At 40.4% G+C, this 26,837-nt stretch overlaps 1 protein-coding gene across 4 annotated transcripts in view; it reads right to left on the reverse strand.

Annotated features, from left to right (window-relative positions):
* Positions 1-8,440: 8,440 nt before the first annotated feature.
* The window catches only part of gask1a (golgi associated kinase 1A), a 74,608-nt gene continuing 56,211 nt past the window's right edge, over positions 8,441-26,837 (reverse strand). For 3 of the 4 annotated variants that reach the window (XM_026185008.2, XM_026185007.2, XM_026185006.2), the window contains exons 4-6: positions 22,655-22,777; positions 14,850-14,953; positions 8,441-11,041 (exon numbers count right to left, since the gene is read on the reverse strand). In XM_026185008.2, the coding sequence (XP_026040793.2) occupies positions 10,837-11,041; positions 14,850-14,953; positions 22,655-22,777 (432 nt within the window). In that variant the 3' untranslated portion in view covers positions 8,441-10,836. Of the gene's footprint in view, positions 11,042-14,849; positions 14,954-22,307; positions 22,778-26,837 lie in introns of those variants that run through there. The other variant, XM_080307757.1, reaches the window with a different exon arrangement.

Below are 26,837 nucleotides of genomic sequence, written 5' to 3' on the forward strand. Positions count from 1 at the left end.
ACTGGTACACAGTCATGTTGGAAGAGGAAGGGGGGCCATCCCCAAACTGCTCCCACAAATTTAGGAACATAAAATTGCTCAAAATGTCTTTGTATCCTGAAGAATTAAGAGATCCTTTCACTGGAGCTAAGGAGCCGAGCACAACTCCTGAAAAATAACCCCACACCATAATCCCCCCCCCCCCCCCCCCCCCCGCCCCAAGTTTACACTTGTCACAGTGCAAGTACAGTTCTCCTGGCAACTGCCAAACCCAGATTTTGCAGGCAGAGAAGATGGACGGCTTTTTGTCTTTGTGTTTTACTTTTTTACAACCAACAATAATATTAGTCATATAATATAACACATCATAAATAAAAGTAGTTATTTTTATCATTTATTCTTTAACTAATACTTAGATGTCAAAGTCTAAATGTCTAAACCTTGTTAGCAGTTTGCTGACTTGGATTTGTACCTAAATTCAGGCTCCAAAAGCAGGACGTAGAACGGCTAAAAAGAGTGCAGATAAGAGGAGAAAGGGAACAGAAATCTGGGTGTAAAAGAGAACAGTGGAAGCTTGAGGCGCTGACCTATCTCTGATCCACATTATCTCCTCTATAGTTAGAAGATGCTGAGCAGCTGAGCTCTCTTATTTATGGCTTGCTGTCGCTTGCTGTAAAAACATCATTATTAGCTGATAGGCAAGAGCAGAAAGTGTGTAAATATTCTTTTAATCACTAGCAATAGCAGCAGTCATCATTACAGTTTCAACTGAGAGGCATGAATGGAGCAGTAATCAGAGAGGGGGACAGGCTGACATAACCATAAACATGCTGGCTGTGGACCAGTTTTAGATTCTGCACTTTTGACAGACATGCATACTGCATTTATATTAAAAGTGAAGGAACATTTTGATTGGTTCTGAATTTGTTCTCCAACTATGAGAGGACCAGCACACAATTTCAATGTTAAAATTTGATCTCTTTAAGGATAGATATTGATTCCACCTGAGAGCTCTTTCGTGGATGCTCTTCAAATGATCAAATTAACTTGAGACACACACTGGAGTTCTCAGTCTGCACATATCATGAAAATATTATACATAACGATACCCCATTTAAGGAATAGCAAATGGATTAAAATGACAAAAGAATGTAGGACTGAGGTGTAAGCTTAAGATGGATTTATTTTCCAGGTCAGAAGCCTTATATTTAATAAACCTGCATTTAATATGCCCAGATCATCGAGTTACAGAAACCTGGGCAGAAATATTTGATGGATCGTGGCAGCTAGCTTTGATCATCAAAGCTAGCCGTCGTTTTTTCCATTCCATCTTCGATTTTTTCAGTAATTAGACAGAACATGCAGGAATGTGTTGAGCAGTTATAAAAGGTGAGCACTGTATCTTACTGAAATTCAGAAATTCATCTTCTCGATTCAGAGATGGTCAGCATCCTGACAGCTTGATGGAGCTTGATGGACAAAGCTGTCTCTCAGTCTGCGGGTTCTGGCCCGGAGGCTCTTCAATATCCTTCCTGATGGCAGCAAACTGAAGAAGCTGTTGAAGGGATGACTGGAGTCACCTGTAATGGAGAGGACCTTCCGGATGAGGCAGGCGCAGTAGATCTCCTGGGGAGGGAGACAAGAGAGGTCCCCACAATCCTCTCCGCTGCTCTCACTACCCGTTGTCATTTTTTATTTAAAGAGGGGGGTTATTTAAATCTTTTATGTGAGGTAACATTTACATCACAATGGCTAAATCGGGGCTAAAATCTAATGTCCAGTCACTGAATAAACAAAGGAAAAATTACAGTTTACAGGTTTACCAGTTTGACTCGACACCTGTTCAGGATTTGGAAAGAGTAAGTTGAAAAAAAAAACATGAATTTGTATTTCTAAGAATATGTTGCATAGTTTGAATCGAAGCCAAGGATTTGGATCCCCTGGCTGGTGCAGTTAGTTCAGTCTCAAGATGTGGCAGGACACAGGTAGGTGTAGATGCAGCCGGCAGTTTTTACCAATTGAAAAGTTTAAATGTTAATAATTTACAGTAGCTATGCTACCGTAGCAGTTTTTGGTGATCATAAATAGAACTGTGCAGTCGAGAGGAGACAGCTGAGGCTAACAGAAAGGACATTACGTGTTAAAACCACGCTCTGCTAGGAGGGAGGGAAGCAAACTAATTTCATTCAGTAAAGTTGGTAAATAGCTTTATTCACAAGACGAACAGAAATGGCACATTACACTGAGAAGGGGTCTGTGGATACTGCTAAATCAGTGGTTCTTAACCTTGTTGGAGGTACTGAACCCCACCAGTTTCATATGCGCATTCACCGAACCCTTCTTAAGTTAAAAAAAAAAATATATATATATATATATATTTTTTTCAAATTCAAGACATAGATATGTTTTTTACTGGTGCACAAAATGAGCCGTGCATGAACATCACCTTGTTCAAAGAACAAAACCAACACAATGCATGAACTTACACCAAATTACATACCTGCAAATCAGTGTGACTTCTGCCGTTGCCTTTGAGAGACCAGTTCAGATATGTGTGGCTTCACCTTGGCAAGTGCCAGTCTCATGTCATTTTCACAGAAAATTCTGTTCCTTTTCTTCGTTTTTATGTCCAGCATCGTCGAAAAGGATTGCTCGCAAAGATATGTTGTAACAAATGGTATAAAAAAATCCAGGGCTTTCTTAGCAATAATTGGATACTTGTCCATTTGTCAACACCAAAACGTTGAGAGCGTTGTTGTTCCGAAGAGTTGCTGTTAAACCTGGCTCTGCTGAATTTCAATGATTTCGTCAAGGTATTCATCATTGACATCTGCTGTCTCAACAGCAAACGTGAACAGCTGTCTCACCCATGCTGGATATGACTCTCTTGTAGGGAAATATCTGTCGAGAGACTTTGCAAGCTCATCTAAGTGCGTTGCAATTGTTTGCTTCAGTTCCGTGGATACAGAAACATCTCCGATTCCAGACACATCTTCGACCTTACTTACACAGTTGTCCAGAAGGGGGAAGTTTGCAAAGTTGTTGTTCTCTATTCGTCGTTTCCATAACGTTAGCTTTTTTTGAAAAGCCTTCAGGTGTTCTTCCGCTTCTATGATATTGACTCCACCACCCTGCATCTGCTGATTGAGATGATTGAGAGCTGCGAATATATCAGCCATGTACGCTAAAATGAGAATGAACTCGGGATTTTTGAAGCAATCTGCATGACAGTGTTGGTGCTCTTGCAAAAACAGGGCTAATTCTACACGCATGGCAAAAACACGATTCAGCACCTGTCCCCGGGATAACCACCGAACATTAGAATGGTACAGAAGTACCTCGAATTCAGAGCCCATTTCTTTACAGAGCTCACTGAAGATGCGGTGCCTCAGAGCACTATTTCGCACATAGTTCACACATTCCACCACGGTTTTTAATACTTCTGCCATTTTTGGAGGCAAGGTTTTTGTTGCCAATGCACGCCTGTGCAAAATACAATGAGCCACAATGATGTGTGGTGCATCGGCTTTTACTAGCGCACCAAAACCAGAGTTTCTTCCCAGCATGACTGGAGCTCCGTCCGTACAAACTGCAGAAACCATGTCCCATGAAAGATTGTTGTCTCTGAAGAAGTCATCCACAAGCTTCTTCACATCGGCTGCCTTAGTTGTTGTTGTAAGAGGCTTACAAAATAAAAAATCTTCTTTTATCATGTCATGTTTCACATAGCGCACAAAAACAGTAAGCTGGCTTAGATTAGCAACATCTGTGCTCTCATCGAGCTGAAGGCTGAATTTTGAAAGGTGATTTTGAAATCAGATCGGCGACTACTTGAGCCAAGATGTCTTTACTCATGTCTTCTATTCTGTCACTGACGGTATCATTTGAAAGAGGAATTTGTGATAATTTACCTTCGGCCGCTGTTCCGAGTATCAGATTTGCCATCTTTAACGCGGCTGGTTTCGCGAGTGTTTCACCAATGGTGTGTGGCTTGCCCTGCTTTGCACCCTGCTAAGCAACTTTGTACGATGCTGTGAGGACTGGTTTGTTAATGGGTATAAATCCAAGAGCAGGCAGAGTGGGCCTTTCATCGAATCTGGCTCTCTTCACCTTGAATTCAGCAAGTGTTGTGTTCTTGTGTTCCCCGTCTCCATGCAGCTTCAAGAAGTGTTCTTTTAGTTTTGCCGGTGCAAGACTAGAGTTGCTCAACTTGGCGTTGCAAATCACAAATTTACACGATAATTCGGGTGTGGCTGGACCTCTGCGACCTCCGCGGTGGAGGCTCTGCCGAACCCCTGAGACCAACTCACCGAACCCCTAGGGTTCGATCGAACCCAGGTTAAGAACCACTGTGCTAAATCAATGAATTAAAAGAGAGCACCTATACTGATATGGAGAGCATGTGAGCATTTTTCATTCTTCACTCAGAATGATGTGATTTGCTATCTTTCTAAATGCATTTATTATATTATGGGTTTATAACCGCACTGAAATTTGAAGTGATGAAGCCCAACTTTTATCAAATATTGAGCCAGTCAATCCCATAGTTGTCAAGAATTCAGAGATGGGCCAAGAACCCACCCACTGAAGTCCTGTTTATGTTTGGTTTTTTGGCACAAAGTTTATTTTTCTAGAATGTAAGCATTTTTTTACTTACCATAATTCAGAGCTTCCCGGGCCCCACACTTTGGACACTGCAAGCACGGGGCGCCCACACAAACGCAAGCAGGAGGTGAAGCAGCTGAATATGTTTCCAAACCAACTTCATTCAAGCCAAAGACTAGAAAATATGGTGAAGCATAACTTCCCTTTGGTTTTACCTGCACAAGTGCCAGGTAGGTCTCCCCTACAGAATTGGTTTTCCCTGCGTCGGGAGCCGCGCTGGGCTCTTCAAATCACGGGCAAAAAGTATCCCACACAGTGTTGCCAACTTAGCGACTTTGTCGCTATATTTAGCGAGTTTTCAGACCCCTTAGCGACTTTTTCTCTAAAAAAAGTCGCTAAAAAAAGACGTGAAAGCGCATATCGCTTTTACTCTCAAGAAGCACCGGCACCGTTTCAAAAGTACCGGTTTGGCACCGGTATCGGATAAAACCTAAACGATACCCATCCCTAGTGATGGGTAACCCGCGCTGCCTCAGATTTCTCCAGGAAAGCCTTAAGGAGTTGGTCTTGGGTTACAGTGAAAAGTGTGAGTTTTCACGAAACGGTGTGAGCAGCATGGCGAACATTGATGTCTCGCCATGAAGAAACAAATTAGTGTAACTAAAAGAAAGCCAGTCTGATCAGTACCAGACTTTACAGATATGATGACAGACCTGCCCTGAACAGATTGATATGCTCATTGTCAGGAATACGGAGAGCGCCACCTAGTGGGAACAGAAAATGTCATGTCTTTCACTTTGATATACTGATTTTCACAGGTTCATCAGGTCCACCTCAAAAGCAGTGAATATTAACATCAGCCCCTGATGATGCTTCAGTGAGAAAATTGTGAGTTTAAACGGAATGGTGAACCCTGGTGGCATGGCGGTTCACCATGAAAGATGAAGTGGCTGTTGAGGGGCTTGGAAAGTTTAAAAACTCTTGAAATTTGGTCCACACCTCCAATGTGTTGAACGTTTTCTTGTTATGTGATCATTTTAATGGAATATTGTAAAATGGCTCCACAGCGCCCCCAACAAAATTTCAGCCCCTGCTCTGTGTTTCATCTATGAGTCTGAAACCTGGTAAGCTTATGTAAGATATCAAGATGTACAAAAAAGTCTCTTGGAGCAATATTCCAAAACCAACCGGAAGTCATCCATTTTGAATTGAACATGTAATTTTGGCTTAATTTTTCCGTCTTTTCAGGCCTCGTACCTTGACGAACTCCTCAGAGGGATTTCATCAGAACGACGTGATCTCCAATGCATGGAATCTAAAGACCTCTGTGATGTTAAATTGGAAAGCTTTTTATGTTTAGGGAAACGGGATGGTCAGGGCGGCACGTGGAGTTTCAATCATTCGCCAAAAAGCAGTAATCTGCTGTCACTCAAAAACACAATGTCCAATCTCACCCAGACGACGCAGGCATGAGTCAAGAGTCAAGCTCAGAAATGTTTGATAAGCGATGGTTAGAGCGCCACCTAGTGGGATGACTATAATCATCATTGATTCACATGAAATTTTACCTGGTGGTTCTACACATGAATTCCATCAATGTGACATCAGATCTAACATGCTGGGTGTAGGTGTTGGGCGTGGCTCGATGCAACGGGGTGCGATGGCCCTCATAACGCTGCTTGCAGCTTTAATCCTGGTATTGTAAACACTCATCTATCTGACTGTGACCACTTTCTTCATTTTGTTGCCTTTCTTTAGTCCCAGTGTTCTGGTATTTGAACTGCCGTCCTTCAGCAGTACAGTATGAAGGATTTACTATTTATGTCTGAAAGCATTAAGTATGGCATAATCCAGATGGGGCTTAATGAGCTGGACCGAACCGATGTAAAAATAGCAAAATCCAACAGCAGCCAGCACAGTTAGCGGACTGAAAAAAGAAAAAAACTGAGAAAAAAAAAGGAAAAATATTTAATGTAAAAGAGACCAAGTGGTGATGAAGAGAGGATCACACATCTGAATCATTTCTCATTGCAGCCATTTATTCAGTGATGAAAGAGGGAGCCATAGAAAATGTCATTAATCTGTGAATTGAATATGCCTGGAATTTTAATTCAGAACGGGTCAAACATAAAACAGCTTCAACTGATATCATCTGTGCATCTCACAATAGCAACATACCAAAAGGGATTTTTTCTGACAGTGAAGCTTATTAAAATACGTGCTGCTCAAACAGAAAGACCACAGCTCGGTTCCTTCACTAATGGTATTTGATTTTTATAAAATTTTCTTTCAACTTTAGATTCACTATTTGTATTATACAATGTACAAGTTCAGCCAGTTTGCAATAGAAAAAAAAATATCTAAATATATTTAGTAATTTTTTATAAATCAAAAAGCTTCCAGGATCTGCTCCAGAAGCTATTTGCTGGCAGCCAGTTTTAATCCCTCGATTAAAAGCTTATCTCACAAAAGCAGATTTCCAAATCAATCACTCGATCTGCTGCTAGCTCTCTGTAATATTAAAACAGAGTGAGGAAACGGGGGATAATTTGTCTCACATTTCCCTTCAATGAGGCGACATTTGGGGAGAAGCTACTGAGTGCAGATGGGAGGCTTCAATGAAAAGCAGTGACAGGCGCCCTGAAGAACAGACGGAGCTACAGCGGTATTGCATATTCTGCAGATGATCAAACCATTTGAGTTAGGGCTGGGCGATATATCAAGTTTTTTAAAAAAAAAAATCTATATATTTTCATACGAGATATAAGATGTGACAATATCGTTTATATCGATATAGTATATGTTACGTTATAATTATACTTGTGGAGCCGCAAGTTTGCCTCTTTCGTCCACTTTTGTCTCTACGCAACGTTACTTGGCCTCGCCTCTCCTTCACTGAACACAACTCCCCCTCACCCATAGCTTCACCTGCAGGCAACGACAAGATGAACACAGCAAATCTCCGTTAACGAGTTACCGCAGATCGCTCCGTGCGTGGGGCTGGACGGCGTCAACGTGTTAGCGATCTAACCGCGCTAAAATCCTTTCATTTTCTCAAAAATCGACAGTGCGCCTTATGTATGAATTCTGGTTGTGCTTAATGACCGCGAACCGTTTTTATGTGGTACACGACGCTCAGCAATCTGTCAAAAAAATGTTTTAGTACGACTTTGGTAAGCTACGGAGCAGCACCGCTTATGGATTGTCGGAGCATTACGGCTACCGTAGTCTTTAGCCTCGTGGAGTGATACGTACTGTGCTTCAACGTAATATTACTGTATTGTGTGTGTATAAGGGCCATAAATGGCACCTGTTAAGAGACATGGTTACGAAGAGGATTTCAAACTCAAGGCTGTCAGTCACGCAGTAGTAGAACTTGGGAACAGAGCAGCTGTGAAATCTGTCTGTCTTTGTTATTATGCTCATCGTCTTTTAGTTTACATTTTGACTGCACAATTGTGAGCTTTTTGTTATCCACAAAAACAACATTGTTTTCTTTTATTTATGGAGCATTATTATTTAACTTAAACCCCCACGGACTGCCATTTGGCTTTTTCTACCTTTAAAACCCGGGAGAGCAGCCAAATGGCTTTTAGCTAAGCTTTAGCTTCAGCCAAGTGGAAACTAAATTGGCTAGTCATTCATATGTAAATTGGGTTGTTACCTGGGAATTCTGGAGGGAGGGGAGTGGGGGTGTGTGATTGAGGGGTTGGGGGAGCTGCTAAAAGCTGTGAACTTCCTTTTGTGTTTCATCTTGATGCATTCTCAATCATCCAGGGAAATAAATCTCCAAAAGTCACCAACTTGGAGTGTTTCAGTTTGCCATCTTAGGGAGAAATCAACACACATGGGTGTATTTCCTTTGTTGCTGAGATTTATTGATAAAAACAGTACAAAAAAACCAACCATTTGTACACATATTTACAAATAATAATAAAAAGTGAGTGAGTACATTTCAACATTATACCAGTGGTCTGATTGATGCCACAATGGAGCAAATCGAGCAAAGACTGATAAGTTTGCTGCAATTTCCAGTGTGTGGGGATCATTTGTCACCAACTGCATCACGTGCTACAACCCTGGTCTACATATCACCGTTGATGAACAGCTTTTCCCATCAAAGACTCGGTGCTGTTTCCTGCAGAATATTGCAAGTAAACCTGACAAGTTTGGGATCAAGTTTTGGGTGGCTTGCGACCTAAAATCCAAGTACATTTGCAATGTCTTCCCATATCTTGGCAAGGACCTCAATCGTCCCACTGGGGAGAGACTTTCTGAAAATGTAGTAATGAGGCTGATGGAACCATTCCTAGACAAGGGCAGAAATGTTACCACGGACAATTTTTTCACATTGCTTTCACTTGCGCAAAAACTTCTTAGACGGAAAACCACCATCCTCGGCACAGTCAACAAGATTCGCAGGAAAATTCCTCAATCCACTAGACAGACAGATCGCAATGAATTCACCACTCAGGTATGTTGCAGGTCTTTTGTGGTTCTATGTTTATGTGTTTCATTGTGTGTAAAAGGGCTATGGAAATAACAATTTATCTTATTTCTTAGGTGTTTTCAACCTCTGCTGCCACGCTGACGGCGTATGCGGCCAAACGGAAGAAGACAGTCTATATTCTTAGCAGCATGCACAGCGTGGTTCAGACTGATAACACTACCAAAAGGAAGCCAAACACTGTCACCCTTTACAACAAAACAAAGTGTGGCGTGGATGTGATGGACCAGATGGTTCGGGAGTACACTGTCCGCAGAGGAACACGGCGCTGGCAGACCTTTCCAAAGTGTGGGCCCGCCCCCTAGGGGGGGGGGGGGGGGGGGGCGCAGAGCCATTGCAGGGGGGGGCGCAGGAGATGGAGCATAGCTGAATATAAACATTTTTCTTGTAAAACAAAGGGGGGCCAAGCAAAAAAAGTTTGGGAACCACTGATTTAATAAATGCTGATAATTTATTTTTGAGTAATTTCTTCATGTACATCTACGCTGTATGTTACTAAAAGTGCCTGTGTGACATCTGGGCCACAGCTTTGGCTAACAACTCTCTTTTTGTTCTTACATCATGGCTTTAAAAAAAAAATTATCGAGATATATATCGTATATCACCATCCAGCTAAAAAATATCGAGATATGAATTTTGGGTCATATCGCCCAGCCCTAATTTGAGTCAATCAAATTTAGGACTGCTGGCTCTTTTTTTAACGGGGTACACACAATGACACATCTTCAGGTTTAGTTTTGAATCTGTTTCCTGAATAATAACAATAAAAATGGCTAAAGCAGAGACATGACAACACACTTTATTTTGTAATGAATTAAATGGAGTGAAGCTTGTGAGCTCAGGCTGGTAAGTCATACACACTATCTCTCCTTATGTCATATACCTGCCGAAACCTTAGCGGTCTTCCTTCATTCCCGAATTTCCCATTTCTCCCTCTGACATATTAATGGCTCTGCTGTCCGGGGTCTCTACCTCCATCAACCTGTAGGCTCCAGGGAGGATGTTTAGTCATCACTCCCTAGTTTCTGTGTGAATCATATGTGGTGGGAGTGATGAGCTTGAAGCCTAGACATCAAACTTTAAGTGAAAACAGAACTGTCTTTTGTGGTAGGACTTGGTGAAATAACGCAAATTGCAATATACCTTTAGAAAGTTTCAGAGTGCTTTGTATCAACTCAATCTTACTCTAAGAGCACCACATGCTGACATTTGGTCAGTCTAGAGGGCCCTTTAGCATCTTTACAAAGTGCAGACCAGAATGCAAGAGCACAGGGGTCCATCTCTCCAGCTGACCTAAAAGCAGTTGCACCTTTTAAAAATACTGTATCTGCTGTACAGCCAATACTACAGAACACTAAGACTAACCAACGAAGAATGAAAAGCGTATTATGAAGTGAAAAAGTCAAACATGTTCATGAATTGCTGGGCTCAGGCTGCCAGACAGTGCACTTAGCTCCCAGTGTTTCAGTCCACTTTGTTGCTTTGTTGATCTGTTTGCACACATTTAAATATTTTATTCCACCATGCAAGCCCTGGATGACTCTGCACTGCAAAAACCATTCTAAATCTGTTTTCATTGTGCCTCGGCGCACTTTTCAATCTTAATGACTTTTGTGCTTTAAATTATACAATGCATTTCATTGCTGCAGGCTTCTTTTCTTCCAGAGACTCTTGCTCTCTTTGACGACAGCTAATAGATGCAGTTTGCATCTACTTTATAATCCAGGCTGGCCTGATCAGGTCAGTCACAGATCCCTCTTGAGCTGAAGCTTTTTGTCCCTGATGTGCTGCAGGAGAATTCTTCCTCTCCGCTCCACCATGTGGATGAGAGGCCCGAGACCGCTGGACCCGCCGTGGCTGTCCCAGAATTCCCTGTCTGTGTAAAGGGAGCGTAGCAGAAGACTTTCCAGACAGCCTGAGCGCAGCACAGACACAGCTTTCTCTGGAAATCTGACAAAAGACATAACATTGGTTTTGATATGTTGTAGCTTTAATGGCTGTTTCACAGACTAGAAAACTAAAATATTTGTGTGCAGACTCTAAAGATCGTCATGTTCTTTATTCGTCACAATATAGGAAAAAACAAAGAACCTGCTCATGATTTAGGTTTTAGCAGTGCCAGGGATGAAACAATGGCGACAAGCCTGATTTGTACAGAACACTTTAAAAGAAGAAAATGCTTTACCATGAAAAGTTCAAAAAATTGCCCTGAGCATGCTGCTAGAATAAAGGCTACAAGGCTACTGAAGGCTGACATCTTAGCCTGAGGGTGGCATAAGAAGAAAACTTGTGGATTATCAAAAAAAGGTTCATTCTGCTGGGATGCTCTTCTACTTCAATGTTGAGGTTACACACAAACTGTATATTTTTAATATACGAGTACACTTTTAGACTTGGTGACGGAGCTAGAGGTGGAGTCACTCTGTGCCACAAGAAGAATTCATGTTGATAGTGATTATTACACAGCAGATACTCCCTCAGCCATCATTAGTTTTTGAACCTGGCTGATTCATTAAAAGGAAGCTGACACTTTTCTTCATTACCTCTCAGGGGCGTGGCTTAACAGCCCCATTTCAGCTTCTTCTAAAAAATCAAAAAGCAACAACTACACAGCAATTAAAAAACATGTTGTCCTTCTCTTTGAGTTTGTGTAAATATAAATAAAGTTTTGAAAACTCTACCGCCCTTCATACTGTATGCATCCCACTGCATAACATACCCTTTACTCTGCAAAGGTGAAATTCAACTTAAGGATGTGTAAGAGACTGTTGTTTAATTATTACACAAGATGCATTCTATACAACACAATCTTTTAAAAACTGCATTTTTAAAAGTCACCTCAAGGTTGACTCTTATCCTCGGATGTGCGGTTATATTTTTATGGGCAAGCCATGTTTATGGACATGTGTTCACAAATAAAATCAACAGAACTCACTGTTGATTTTATATATATATATATATATATATATACATATATATATATACACACACACATATATATATATATATAAATTAGGGGTGCAACAATACTCGTATCGGTATTGAACCGTTTGATACAGTGCTTTCGGTTCGGTACGCAAATGTATCAAACAATTTTCTTCGTCAGAAGAAAAGTTTGACACAACTTTTCTTCTGACGATGCTGTCTGTGTTGAGCACTCAGTGGATCTGCGTTCAAATACTTCGCCTAGGCTGCACTGTCGAGCGCAGATCCACTGAGCAAGCTAGCAAGACAGAAGCTAAGCTCGTTGCAACATGGCAACTGCCTCAACGCTAGCCAAAATTAAACCTCCCCCACCCTCATTCAGATCTGGCGTTTGGAACTATTTTGGTTTTCATGTCAAGCATGACCCTGAAGGTAAGCGCATCATGGACAAAAGTAAAACAGTATGTTAGATGTGCCACGCAGTGCGTTAGCGCAGTTAGCTCATCAACGTGTTGACGCCGTCCAGCCCCACGCACGGGGCGATCTGCGGTAACTCGTTAACGGAGATTTGCTGCGTTATGGCGTTAATGTCATTTTAACGAGGTTAACGCTGACAGCACTAGTGGGAACACAATGAATATTACTGCACATTTACGCCGACATCATCCTAGTGCAAAGACAAGTGGAAGCAGACAAAAACAACAAGCACGCATGCTACAAACTTTACCCGAGTCATTAGCACATGATTCTCCTTATGGGGACCTGATATGTTTAATATGCTGCTGAGAATATAGCCCAGAAGAAGCGGATAGTATAGCTTTTATTTTGGAAAGAGACATTTCTCTGTAATAAACTCTCTTTTCCAAAGATTAGGGATTTCTCGATCAGATAGATTTTTATTTTTTTTAATTATTTTTTTGTTTCAGTAACATTACATTTAAAAACTGTACTTTTGAGGTAAAATATATATTTAGAACTTTAATAAATGACAAATTAAAAAGGCATGAACATGTTTTTGTATCGAAAGAATATGTCATTTTTTCAATAAAAACCCTGACACTGGCAGACTCACAAAAAGCACTGATTGCTGTTGTATCTTTTGAACTGAATTGAAATAATGGTGTTCTGGACTTTTCTGATTTGTTGTGTTCATGCTTTCACACAGAGTACTATACTCCTGTACAGGAGATGTCGTGCATGTGAGTGTTCATACTACATGTTCGCTTCTTTCTGCTGGAAGGATGGCGTTTAACTTATTGTTTGTAATCTGCTCTTTAATTCAGTTTTGTTGGCTCTTCGGGTTAAACAAAGCCAGATTTCCTGTTGTTGCCTTTAAATATTTGTGCCTTTTGTTCTGTCTGCAGTTTATCTGAAGTTAATTTTGTTTTGTCCATAGTTCTCTGCCTCTGAGTCTCTGCGTGATTTTTCACAAACAGATCAATAATCATACAGGGAGATTTTGTAATGAAGATTTTCACAAACAAGGAAAAGGGAGGCCATACATTATTATTATTACTTTTTTATTTTACAGTGCTGTGCCATACTAGATTTTTGTGATAATGCAGTGCAGACTTCTGTCAGGTTGGAAAGCCATTTGGTGATTCAAGCTTCCTGAATCAATAAGTCATAAGCAAAAAGCTTTAGAGACATCAATATTAGCCATTCTCTAGTGCTGCAAGAGCAGCAAAGCTCAACAAATCACCACACTAAAAAGAAAAAAAGAGAAAGAAAAACACAAAAACAACTTTTGGAACCTAAATCTTTTTAGTAGTTTAGTTTAATGTTTTTTATTCATCAGCCAAGAAATTCAATCTAATTCCAGTAGACCGACACTGCTGCAGCTGTTGTGGACAAAAAAAAGATGATATGTGTATAAAAGAAGATGTAAGTTTTGAGCTTTGTTTGTATGACTGACCTAGAGGTCAGCTCAAATCCAGCTCTTTATGAGCAAATCTACTCTTTGCTCTTAAAGAGCACTCTGCTAAACGCTCAATCTCTGAAAGTTTTCTTCTACTCTTTGCTCATAAAGAGCAAAGTTTGAAGCCTGAGCTTTGGGCTTAATTTAACTTCAATATTTCACACTATGTTTATTATGAGCATGAACAATTTAACAGTATAGTAATGACATATTTATTGACAAAAACAATTTATTTTATAAATTCAAATTAAACCTTCAACCCAATAAAGTGTACAAAAAAGCAAGAATAACTATCATGTGAAAATGAATGTATATTAAAATGTAATTATATTAATTAAATACAGCAAGCATTAAATACAATAAATACAATAAATAAATACAATAAAATTTGTCCTGTAACACCTCTGAAAACTAACAAGTTTCTCTTTAATCTTCAGTCATGAGAAATAATATGTGACTTTAACATTCTATTTTCATTCAGCTCCAAGTCCAGGCTTAAGATATTTAAGAGAATTTTATGGAAGAGCTTAGTAATCCTAAGTGACAGACAAAGGGGAATTTCTATCAGAGCTGATTCATTCAGTATACTGAATAGCAGGCTAATTGAAAGCACGCTAATCTAATCAGACAGACATTGTAACAAAAATCTAACAAGCTTCCAGTGGACGTTTCTGTGCTGCTGATTTGAAAGCTGTTCAAATCAGAAACGTCACCAGGGAAATATGTTGTTGGATGTGTTTTATTTTTTCCTGGAACATTTCCTTACATCATTGTTTCTACCCGCTGTGAGCTAAAATGAGTTTCTCAATCGGCATGGTGTAATTTGTTGAACCTCACTGCTAGACTGAAGGACACGCACACAAAAAAAAAATCTCATTTGCCTGCTTCTTCTCTGACATAATGTTTTATACTCACTCATCAATGCCCTCAACCAGCTTGAAGTTGAGGTTGTCTGTGGACTGTTGTGGTCTCCCTGCATTATCTATAAACACCAGTGTGGAGGGATCCGTCTTCCTCACCTGAGAATACACGCAAACATACACAGTCAACACAGAGCCTACTGTTTGCTCACCAAGAAGGAAGTGTGCACCGATTGGAAGTGAGTAACATTAAACGTAATACAATATTAACAGGAATAAATAAAGCTGATAAACTACAGATCCTGGGTTGTTTGACACAGTGTTTTTTGTTTTCTTATATTTTGATGTTTACGGTTTATATTTAAGTCTCATTTAGTTATCTTAAGCTCATTTCTATTTTGCCTAGGTTCTGTTTATTAGAGTCCCCCTAGTGTCTTCACCCCCTTGTGTTTAATGCGTTTCAGTAATGTTTTTGTCTGCCATCTCCCCCTTGCTTACACGTATTCCCCTTGTGAACCATTCCTTTTCCTCCCAGTTATCATGGTCTGTTTGTGCTTAGTTATTTCCATGTCTCATCTCCAGTTTCCTTCTTCCTCTGTGTCCGTGTGTCTTAGGTCGTGTCCAAATTAATGGGCTGTATTCTCCTGAGGACGCATTTGAAGGCCGATTACATCACAGTGACGCAACGCAGGCTGTTCAAATTCGTAGACTCCTCCGAATGCAGCCGACAAATGTGTCCTCTTTTTCCCCGAATTTGAAGGATGGGTCGGGTGTGTCCTTCGTGGCCCACCATATCCCAGAATTCATAGCGCGGCCCAGCCAGTTCCAGTTTCCAACAATGGTGGCCGCTGCTAAGTTTTTAATATTACTCTTATTATTCTTTCTGGGTCACAAAATAAACATATTTTCAGGCGAGAATGCAGCTGTGTAAACTTCAAATATCTGCTCGGTTTATCAAGATACCACATATTTGCAAAAGTGCTCCGACGTTTTCGGAAACGTCTGTTATCCACCAGCTCGATAGCTAGCTGGGAGCTCGAGGGTCACTAGAGCCGGCGAGAACGTCAAACTCCCGGCGCATCATTTTCAGATCACCGCGGTCTTTCGCTACTCAGGTTAAACGTGATATAAAAGTCACTTACATAACCTAAAAATGTTATTGTTTGGCTTTTTTCAGTGTTTTATTTGTTCGTGAGTAAATCGGTTTGGCTGAGATTAAAATTATTAGATTAGATTAGATAAAATAAAACTAGCTGTGTGGTTTTCACACATCTGAATAAACGTCAAACAGAAAACTGATTAAACAGAAGTGTGAGATGGTCGAGAATTTACACCAGTGTCCTGTTATATTTTAGATAGCAAGGAGCAGACGGCTGAGTTTACTAAACTCCACCGAGACAGCGGTGACGCAAATCTGAAGGCTAGACCGTCCAATTTCACAGCTGTTTACTTCCCGCCTACCTGACCTTCTGAGGACCCGGCCCACGTAGACCGCGAAGGACGGGTCCTCAGGAGGATGCAGCCCATGAATGTGGACACAACCTTAGTCTATCATGTGTGCCATGTCTGCCTCCCATTATGTTTCCTGTTTTATTTTGAAATGCTCTGGTGTTCTGTGCTCAGTGTGTTTAGTTTCACTTCCCCTGTGTCGTCATTATGTTAAGTAAAACCATTGCTTCCCCATGTGTTTCCACTTCACCATATCACCTCCTGTGGCCGTGGCTCAGGGGGTTGGGAATCGCATCTGTAACCGGAAGGTCGCCGGTTCGATCCCAGGGCTCTCTGTCTTGGTCGTTGTGTCCCTGGGCAAGACACTTTACCCTACTGGTCTTGGCCAGAGGGGCCGATGGCGCGATATGGAAGCGAGGCTGCTGTCAGTCTGCCCCAGGGCAGCTGTGGCTACAACTGTAGCTGCCTCCACCAGTGTATGAATGTGAGAGTGAATGAATAGTGGCATTGTAAAGCGCTTTGGGTGCCTTGAAAAGCGCTATATCAATCCAATCCATTATTATTATTATTATTTAGTCTCTGAGTTTTCATTCATTCCTTGTCCAGTCTGGGGGGATTTCACGTATTCATGTCAAGCCTTCATGGTCCAGGTATTTCATGCCAGGTTTTAATGTTCATGTTCCAGGTTTGTTTTTGTTAGCGTTAGATCATACAGTTTTGGTTATAGTTTAGTTTCACCCTTTTGTTTTGTACTGTTTCAGCACTGTCAGTGTCAGCACTTGGGTCCTCACTCCACACAGTCTGCTTCACCCAGATTGTGACAACAGATTTATATAATTTTGTGCAGTTTCTTTACAAAGGGGATAAAATACATTATGTGTGTCCCTAAATAAAAAAGATAAGTGAAACCACAGTTCACCTTTAACAGTTTCTTTAAATAGTGTGTCACCATTACACAGATTGAAAGACACACGACAGTCCACTTGGACCGTGTCAAACTGCATTCTAAGCATTTCAGTATTTCATTCTCACATTAACCCAAGTGGCTTTTTCAGACATGAACTCTTCGCTTCATAAACAAAACATTTAACGACCTCCCCTGTACCCTTAGCAAATTAGTATGGCAGTGAAACAGCCAAACAATGAGAACTGATATTTTCTATTAAGACAGACTCTAATGTTAGAAAATACTAGAAACTGGGTGGGGTCTTGGATGTTGTATCAGCAATCTGGATAAATCAATTCAGTTAAGCTGGGCATACACTGTGCAATTTTTTTCAGTCGCGTTATTCAGCCCCTGCTCGAACTGTACGATTGACTCACAGGGGTTAGAATTTCATAGGTGATGATGCAGGGTCTCACACTATACGGCCCGATACTCTGATGCGACCTGAGTGCTCACACTGTGCGTCCATAACATGAAGGTTATAACAGAAAATCTGTCGCTCGCTCTCCCTTTCTCTCCCTCTCTGTTTTTCACTCACACAGACGCGCCACCATCAACTTTGCTAAATTGCTAATGAAAAACATTGATCAGGCACGACTGAAAAATCGGCTCAAAATGAGCAAAAAAAAAAAAAATCACACAGTGTAATCCCAGCATTACAGAACATTATTTGATGGAATACTTTATAATAATGAAAACCTTTTCTGGATAAATCAATGTGCGACTCAATCAATGTGGTTGTGGAAAAGACAATACATTGTTAATATCCCATCCTGATCCGTCCACATGATAAGGAAATTAGCTACTGTGCCACCTGTGTGGGTTGCTTGTGATTTGCTACATGCCATATAAACTTGCCAGCATTTATCAAAGCCAATATTACACATTGTAACATTCAGATAATAAAATACACTTTAGATTTGTGTGAGTCCCATTAGTAGCTGCATTTTGGCAGATACAGTGGGATGCAAACGTTTGGGCAACCTTGTTAATAGTCATTATTTTCCTGTATAAATCGTTGGTTGTTACAATAAAAAATGTCAGTTAAATATATTTAACTGACATTTTTTATTGTAACAACCAACTCAACCAAATCACAAGCTGATGTAAAACCCCGGCTGGTTCCAGGCCTGGCATAAAAATCAATGCCAAACCAAATATGTCAACTCAATTTTTTGGTTACAAGCAAAATTTTCTGAACATGTAATTGAAGCTAGTATTGTTAACCTCACATGCACATAATTTAGTGACAAAGAAAATTAAAGTTGCCAAAGCTGTTATCTAAACATGCAAATCTTAGTAAAGCTCACAACAACAACAACAGGCAAAAGTTGAGAAAACCCAAAAAGCTACTGAATGATGTTGATTGACATATTTTTAGGTTTGTCATTTTTTCTTCTTTTTTAATAGCGCATCACTCACTGTAAAAACTCGTCTGCCTCACTGTGCTGTTTTGGGAGTCTCCTCTTCCCCCTGATGCTTCAAAGTAAATTAAGTCTGCTTTGTTTATCAAAATACCTCTATCATTAAGGACCAGAAATATGTGGGACAGGGGAACTCATTAAGGAGTTACGGGACAGAGCCAAAACATCATAGCTTTGAGCCATCCAAGGCCGTTGCTTGTCCTCACAACATCTCTGACTTTCAAATAAATGATACAGATGCTGTGGCTGATACACAGCATCTGTATCAGCCACAAGAGCTGCAGAGTAAGATGATTAGTTTGACCGTCAATTCAAATACTCTCCTCCATAAAATGCACATTCCAATAAAGCTAGCCACAGAATAACAGTGTCCATGCATTTCAGTTACAAAATAGAACGTTTGCTTTTCCGTGGCAAAAGAAGGTTTTGGAGTGGTGCAGAATGATCATAATATGGATTTAACTGTAGTCTAGCATCTTTTACTAGGTAATATTATGGTATATTTAGAGTATAGAAATAGTGCTTGAATTTGATGACAACAACACATCTGAAAAAAGCCAGGACAGGGCCACATTCACCACTGTGTAGCTTCCCTCTTCGTCCATAAACATCTGGAAACTGAAAGAGAGCAGCTGCTAAACTTTTTGGAGAAGAATGTTGTTATTTTTGTCTGATATAGGACTCTAGCTCCTCAGCAATCTTGGGTCTTAACTAACTATATTTTTCAGTTCATGATGTGCCAGAAGGTCTAAAGTACAGGCAGGCCAGGACCCAGACTCTCGTACTACAAAGCCATGCTCTTGTTATAGATGCACTGGCTGTGCCTTTCCAGATGACCAGGCTGCAGACACTAATGCACCCCCATATCAGCTTTGGAAATGAGTGCTGATTACAACCTGAATGGTAACTCTCCTTATTAGTTCAGAGGATGCAGCGTCCGTATTTTCCAAAAAGAAATTCAAATTTCAATTTGTCTAGTCACAGAGCAGTTTTTCACTTTGCCTCGGTCCATTTTAGATGAGCTTTGGTCCAGAGGAGACAGCCAGGGTTCTGGATCATGCTCACATACAGCTTCTTTTTTAACCTCCATTTGTGGATGGCACAGCAAAACGTGTTCACAGACAGTTATTTCTGAAACGTTTCTGAGCCCTGCTCTGATTTCCATGCCAGATTCATGTCTGTTTTTCATGCAGAGCCCAAAGATCTCAGGGATCCAATATTAATATTTGGTGTTGTCCTTTGCACTGAGTCATTGCTCCAGCCTCCCAGGATATTTTGATGATGAAATATCCAAAGTCTTTTTTATGCCCATCACATTACTGACCAGCTGCCTATCTTACTGACTTATGTGCAAAATGTTCCTCCGGCTGATGTGTTCCTTTCATTAAATTCACAATGAGAAAATATTTCAAACATCTGATATATTTTGTATGTTCTATCATTGCATTCTTTCTTTACTGACATTTTATACAGTGTGCCAACTCTTTTGGCACTGGGTTTGCAGACTTCGTGAAAAACATTAATTTTATGATAAACATTCATGTCAGCAGTGTTACTTCAGTATCAGTGAGCCAAATTAAATTTCAACGTCCGCTCAGTGTTTCACAATCAACTTCCACACTCCTGGAGAACGTAGCAGAGGGTCGGACTGTTGACACCGACACTCACGGTGAGTAGCTCACAGCAGCTAACAGGATAATGACAGCATGTGGCAGGATGAGGAAAAAGTCTGGGGCACCTTTCCCAAATATGAATGTAGTGAGTCTTCCTCATCACATTAAGGAAGATCATGAGTGGTTAATATCCAGGATAGCATCACCGGGAATTAAAGAATTTCAGAACAGAGCGTCAAAGTGATTGATCGTGGTGATAGCTCTCATTTAGCTTATGTGTGTGAAATCTCTGCAGTGAACATGATCACTGTCAGGAGCACAGCGCACACCCGAGAAAGCTGAAACACAATCTGCCTTCTCCAGTCACACACATACACATCATCCCCACCTGGACATATGCATTGTGTACACTCTGCAGTCTGGAAATAAAGCCAGTGATGCTCTCACACAGTCATTAATCAGAGTCTTTATGGTTGATCATTGGTGCACGTTTATTGGGGTGGCTGTAGCTCAGGTGGCAGAGCAGGTCAGAAGGTCGGTGGTTCGATCCCAGGCTGCATCCTGGCTGCATGCCAAATATCCTTGGGCAAGATACTAACCCCGTGTTTGCCTACTGGTGGTGGTCAGAGGGCCCGGTGGCGCCTGTGTCCGGCAGCCTCGCCTCTGTCAGTGCGCCCCAGGGCAGCTGTGGCTACAATGTAGCTTGCTATCGCCAGTGTGTGAATGTGTGTGTGAATGGGTGGATGACTGAATGTAGTGTAAAGCGCTTTGGGGTCCTATGGACTAGAAAAGCGCTATACAAATGCAGGCCATTTACATGGAACATCATTTTGGAATTAAGAATCCACTTAATTCCAAAATGATGGGGTTGGGGTGGCTGTAGCTCAGGAGGTAGAGCAGGTCACCAACTGATCGGAAGGTTGGTGGTTTGATCCCTGGCTTCTCCAGCCTGCATGTCAAGTATCCTTGGGCAAGATACTAAACCCAAGTTGCTCTCCGATGCATCCAAGAGAGTATGACTGTGTGTAAATGTCATTAGAAAGCACTCGGATTAGAGAAAGTGCTTGTGAGATTCGGTGTGATTGGGTGAATGTGGCATGTTGTATAGAGCGCTTTGAGTACTCCGGGAGAGTAGAAAAGCGCTATATAAGAATCAGTCCATTTACCATTTCAGCTTTTGTGCTCATGTTGATTTTTTTAATATTGATCATACACAGGCAGCCTGACCATTCTCCCTCAGACTCCACAGGAAGAACAAGTGCACAATCCTGTGACCTGTAAAGAAAATGACATGCATGCTCCTGGTGTCTTGGCCCCTTTAAATGACGATTCCCTTGTTAGGTCATACCTGCAGATGTAGATTTCATCACCAGCGATTATCCCTGATAATGAAGGTCAAGTTGGCTTGACATAGAAGTTGGTGTTTGAGATGAAAGTGCAGTTGTGCACCTGTAATCTTAAAATATCAACAGTGCTGCCCAAGGGTTCATAAAAAAGGGAGACTGGCCAAATACAAACGTGGTATGTTTCACTTTTTTATGTTACAGAACTGTCTGACTGCAACTTGAGAACATGCAGCCCAGAAACCCCTCCACTGTATCAGACGTACAAACAAACAGATGTTAGAAACAGACTGCTGTGTGTCACTCGGAGCGTGCAAAGATGTTCAGCTAACCCAGAGAAAGCACAAAAGCACACAACCCGACTGCTTGTACAAAAACAACACACCTGGACTAACTTGGACTGATGGGCCGTCATGGTGTTTTTATTGTCTTTATATTGTTCAAGAGTCTAAATTTCTGTGAAGTTCCAATGTACCTAACGTTGCTTCTTTTGTGCTGCTAAGATGTGTCAAGACTCTCTCTGCAGAGCTTGTTTCCTGCAGGAAATGCTGTGAGCTTTTATCTATTCTTATAAACAATATGAAGCACATGCAGCATAATCAGCTCCAGCTCGGTAACATCTGCCAGGCTCTGAACTCATTTTCTGTCTGTGAATACACATACATCAACACTCGGAGAGTTTAATATCCACTCCTGCTGTATCATTTAAATATAGAACCATTGTCTTTCCACGGAAGAATGACAGCAACAAATTGTTGTGTAACGAAAACTGGGGAGCCAAGGTGGTTTTTATTCAGTACATTCCCACTGATATAATGAATAATGATCTGGCAACAACAGAAAACCGACACTTAAATATTTTTTTGATTAAATAACAATTTAGAATGGCAAGAGAAAAGCATTGTTTGCTATCACATCCATCAAACAGTGACCAGTGAAGTGGTCTGCTGACTGATTAATGTTTGCCTTGTAGTGTCTCGGGACATAAATTACTTTGATAATGGAACAAAGAGGAAACGTAAGGGTCTACTGTCTGCAGCGACTAGACAGGATGAAAAAGCATTATGGCAGGCTGTGATACGTACCAGGATGTGAACCAGCAGCAGGTCTTTGGTGTTGGCACACTTTCCATAAAGCCGGTTCTCCACGCAGAGTTCTGCGGGATCAGGTATGAATCCACAGCAGTACCTGTCCAGCCGGTCGTTTACCTGCAAAACAAAGAACATGCAATGATAATAATTGACCTAGAGGTTACTAACTGACCTCTGCTGCAGAGCCTTGATCTGTAAATTAGCAGAAAGTTAGCAATGCAAGAATTCTCAAACTGCTGTTATGCGGACATGCATCGGCAGAAAGTTTTCAGGGGCATTTGTTTGCCTTTCTGTTTGTCTGTCAACATGTTTGTGCAAAAGCTACCAGGCTGCACTTTGTGATACTCAGTAGAAAGGTCGAGTGTATGCAAAGGAAGCACGTCTCTAAAATAGTTGCTCCAAGAGTGCCCCTCAGACTTAGTGCTGCAATAATGAAGCTTGGCTAAGACAGAAATACAAACAGTCGCACTAATATAGTTTTTTTTAGGATGAAAACTATATAGAATAATATTTAATATTTAAACATATTAAATATTGCAGTGATTCAAGACAAGTGATTTGTAATTCAGGAATTAATACAAGGGCACTGTGTAATACATGCAAATTTCCACTTTGATCTTTTAATTGTAATTTATCAAATAAAATATGATTTAAAACAAATACATATTTATTTATGACACAGTAAATCAACACTGAGTGGAGGCTTTAGCTGTAGAATTATCAATATCAGATTTAATGTAACACAATTGAATGATTATTAATTGATAGTGAATAAAACTCTGCTAACAGTTATTTACTGGTTACAAACAATTGAAATTACAATGTTTACTAATTTGTTAAGAATTATTTTTCAGTTCAATTTAGTTACAGCACCGGTATCGAACAACAGCTTTCTCAGGTCACTTTATACTGTAAGATATAGACCCTATGAGCAACATCTAGCAATGGTAGGGAGGAAGTAACCAGTAATAAAACCAAACCAGTACTAAAATCTTTATTAAAAGCCCAAAGCATTTGGTACCAGTGTTGGTCAAGTTACTTGAAAAAAGTAATCAGTAACTAATTACTGATTACTTCCCCCAAAAAGTAATCCCGTTACTTTACTGATTACTTATTTTCAAAAGTAATTAATTACTTAGTTACTTAGTTACTTTTTAAAAACACGATTTACAACCTGAATAGGTGATAAAGTGATAGATCTTTCAGCCCAATTCTGCTTTTTCTGCATAATCCATCATACAAAATGTAATCAAATGGAAAAGTCTCTTTTTAAAACTTGTTTTATTAGTTTTAATCTTTTAACTTTATGCATCAAGCAAAAATTTAATTATATGCAACATTCTCTGACTGGAAGAAATTTGTTTAATATTCAAACCTATTTTCTGCACATTCCAGCACATAAAATATTTTTTTTGTGTGTTTACACTCTTTCAAATAGATGCAAGTAAAACACAGCAGAAAATAAATAAAATCAAAGACTAGCGGTCCTTTTGCTCTATTTTCACCTGTATAGCAGGAGCAGGGTAGGTGGAGGTTTACCCTGGTGCAGGTGTGCCGCAGCGGTCAGTTGAAGAATCCGCGAGTTTCTCTGTGAATTTCCCATTACGTCGTTGCGCACTCGGTGCTTGTTGGAAGTTTAGGGGTTTTTTCGCTGTAAAAAGAAGTTTTCTTCCCACGCACCATGCTAATGGACGCTAATGTTTTTGTCACTTTTTATGGAATCAAACTCAAAGTAAGGTCAGTACTTCCACGCTTTAAACGCTGCACGGTCATACTCTCTCCCGCACTCGATATATGATCCATTGTTGATCTGCACACAGCTGTTGTCACATACGTCGCACTCGCTTACGTCACTGTCATGAGACATTCTCGCAAAATAAATCACAGTTTTAGTAACGCAGTAACGCAGCGTTCCTACGGGAAAGTAACGGTAATCTAATTACCGTTTTTGCAATAGTAATCCCTTACTTTACGCGTTACTTGAAAAAAGTAATCAGATTACAGTAACGCGTTACTGCCCATCTCTGTTTGGTACTATGATTACTATGGAGTAGATCTCTAAACAGTATGAGAGCAAAAAAAAAAAGTTCAAATAACGCATATAAAAGAAGAATCTCTGACTTCATTCTGCTCTCCTTATAGTCTGTTATTTTACATCTTACTGTTTTTGGCCAAATGATTTGGAATAAAGATCAATGCTTACAAAGGAAAAGACATGGAGCTTTGGGTTAGTCCTGCTTGCTCATCACCCCAGTCACTTATCTGCTTCTGGCTGCTGGCCTGACAGATAATCTCATGGAGTTAAAAAAAAATAGACTCACATTTAGTATCTGTGTTCAAAACAAGAGAAGTACTGATTAGGGCTAAAAGTGAAATTCATAGCTTTGGTTATGAGACATGAATATTCTACACTGCATATTTTTTGGCAGCGATCACTGAGTATGCGAACACATTTGGTGTTATGAACAACTCAGACTATGCCTGATATTTGGGAAATGTCCAACCTAATGTGACAGCTGTTTAAGTGAATTTCAATTCTACTGACATACCAGGCCAGTGTTTGGTATTATACTTCTGTTGTGTTGACTTCAGACAATGGATTTAACACAACTGAAAAAGAATAGTTGCAGATAACGTCATGTTACATGTATACAGGACAGGACTGCACTCCAAACAAGCACGTCTGTGCACAGTTGTATATAAGATATAGTCATTGAAACCATACATATTGAAAAATGAAAGCATGTACAAGTGCGACTGCAGATGAATTAATAGAACCTTTTAATGTTCTAGTGAAACGAGAGAATGTGGTTTCATATATTTTGAAGTTCATTCTATTTCTATGCAGCAAAGTATTTGAACACAGCTTTTACATTTCAGTGTGAAAAAACGGTGCAACTACTGTGAGAACTGCCTGTGACCTGATATTCTAAGTCCTATATTTAACTCAAATAGCTGAGGTAACTGGGCAATTTACTCAAGTGATCATGGAACTTTCCATGGAACAAAAGGTTCTCTTGGCTATTTTTTACCTGCTGCCAAGTCTCTTTTACTTCCTGTAATCTAAGCCTAGCAAGATCAGGGATGACATCCTTCATGAAATTTTAAATAATGTGGACTTTAACGCCTTTTAATCTTGGCCAGATAAGTGCTTTAGAGTGTGTTTCTCATTTACACATTCAAACACACCAGTGGCTGTGGAGCTCCCTTCCACAGTGGCTGCTATCAGTTGCAACCTTGGGGGATTCAGTGTCTTTACTAAGAACATCTGACCACGCAGAGAGATTAAGGACTGAACCTCCAACCCCACTACATAGTTGTGGTCAGTAGTTTACATCCACTCATCATGGGCATGAATGTTACTGCAATTTTGGGCTTTTAGATTTCAAAAATGAGAACCTGTAGTCAACTCTCCCATTCTGCAGCTGGTAAAATGATTAACAATATGACAGAAAGCTCAGTGTAAGAGTGTAATTTACTCCCTGGTGTTGAAGGCAGAGACTGACAGAGTGAGAAACAAACAGATACAACCTTGATGAGATCTGCCTTCAGGTCAACTGCAAGGGTTTGTGTGTATATGTAGTAAGGAAGGTTTGTGTACGTGTTCAAGGGTGTATGACTCACATGACCCTATTGCCCTCAAGTCAACAGTAGGTGAGAATGTGTGAGAGGTGATTGTGTGTTTTGTTGTGTACTAAAGATGCACCTCTGCTGTTTCTTCTCACTTGTGTGCTTCTTTGAGGAGACTTCTCACCCCGTTGCCACATTTCACTCCCACACTGGAATATAGTGATTTTGAGCACAGTCCAGCAGCTTTGTGGAGACTAAGCCAATATTGACTTACACTGCCACTGAACACCAGCAAGCCTCAGAGTGAGACAGCTTTCCGCGGTCAGAGTCAACACAATATTAAAGTGGAACAAATTGTAAAGTGCATCTGGGGAGTATGATTTACTCAAATCTATTTTTCCACTGCGTGTGTCCATTTGGAACAGAGTAATACACTGCATTATCACGTGTTCAGCAACCTATTTAACATGGCAATCAGACCTTATTTTCCATTTATCCCCATTAACACTTTCCTCTGGTGCCATGTCTATCTTTCTTCTTTCAACTTTTCAGCGTTCAGTCTCAGTGTGGGCAGCGTGTATTGCTCCTTACTTTTTTCACTCTAATG

The sequence above is a fragment of the Astatotilapia calliptera genome, chromosome 11 (assembly GCF_964374335.1).
Source record: "Astatotilapia calliptera chromosome 11, fAstCal68.1, whole genome shotgun sequence".
NCBI lineage: Eukaryota > Metazoa > Chordata > Actinopteri > Cichliformes > Cichlidae > Astatotilapia > Astatotilapia calliptera.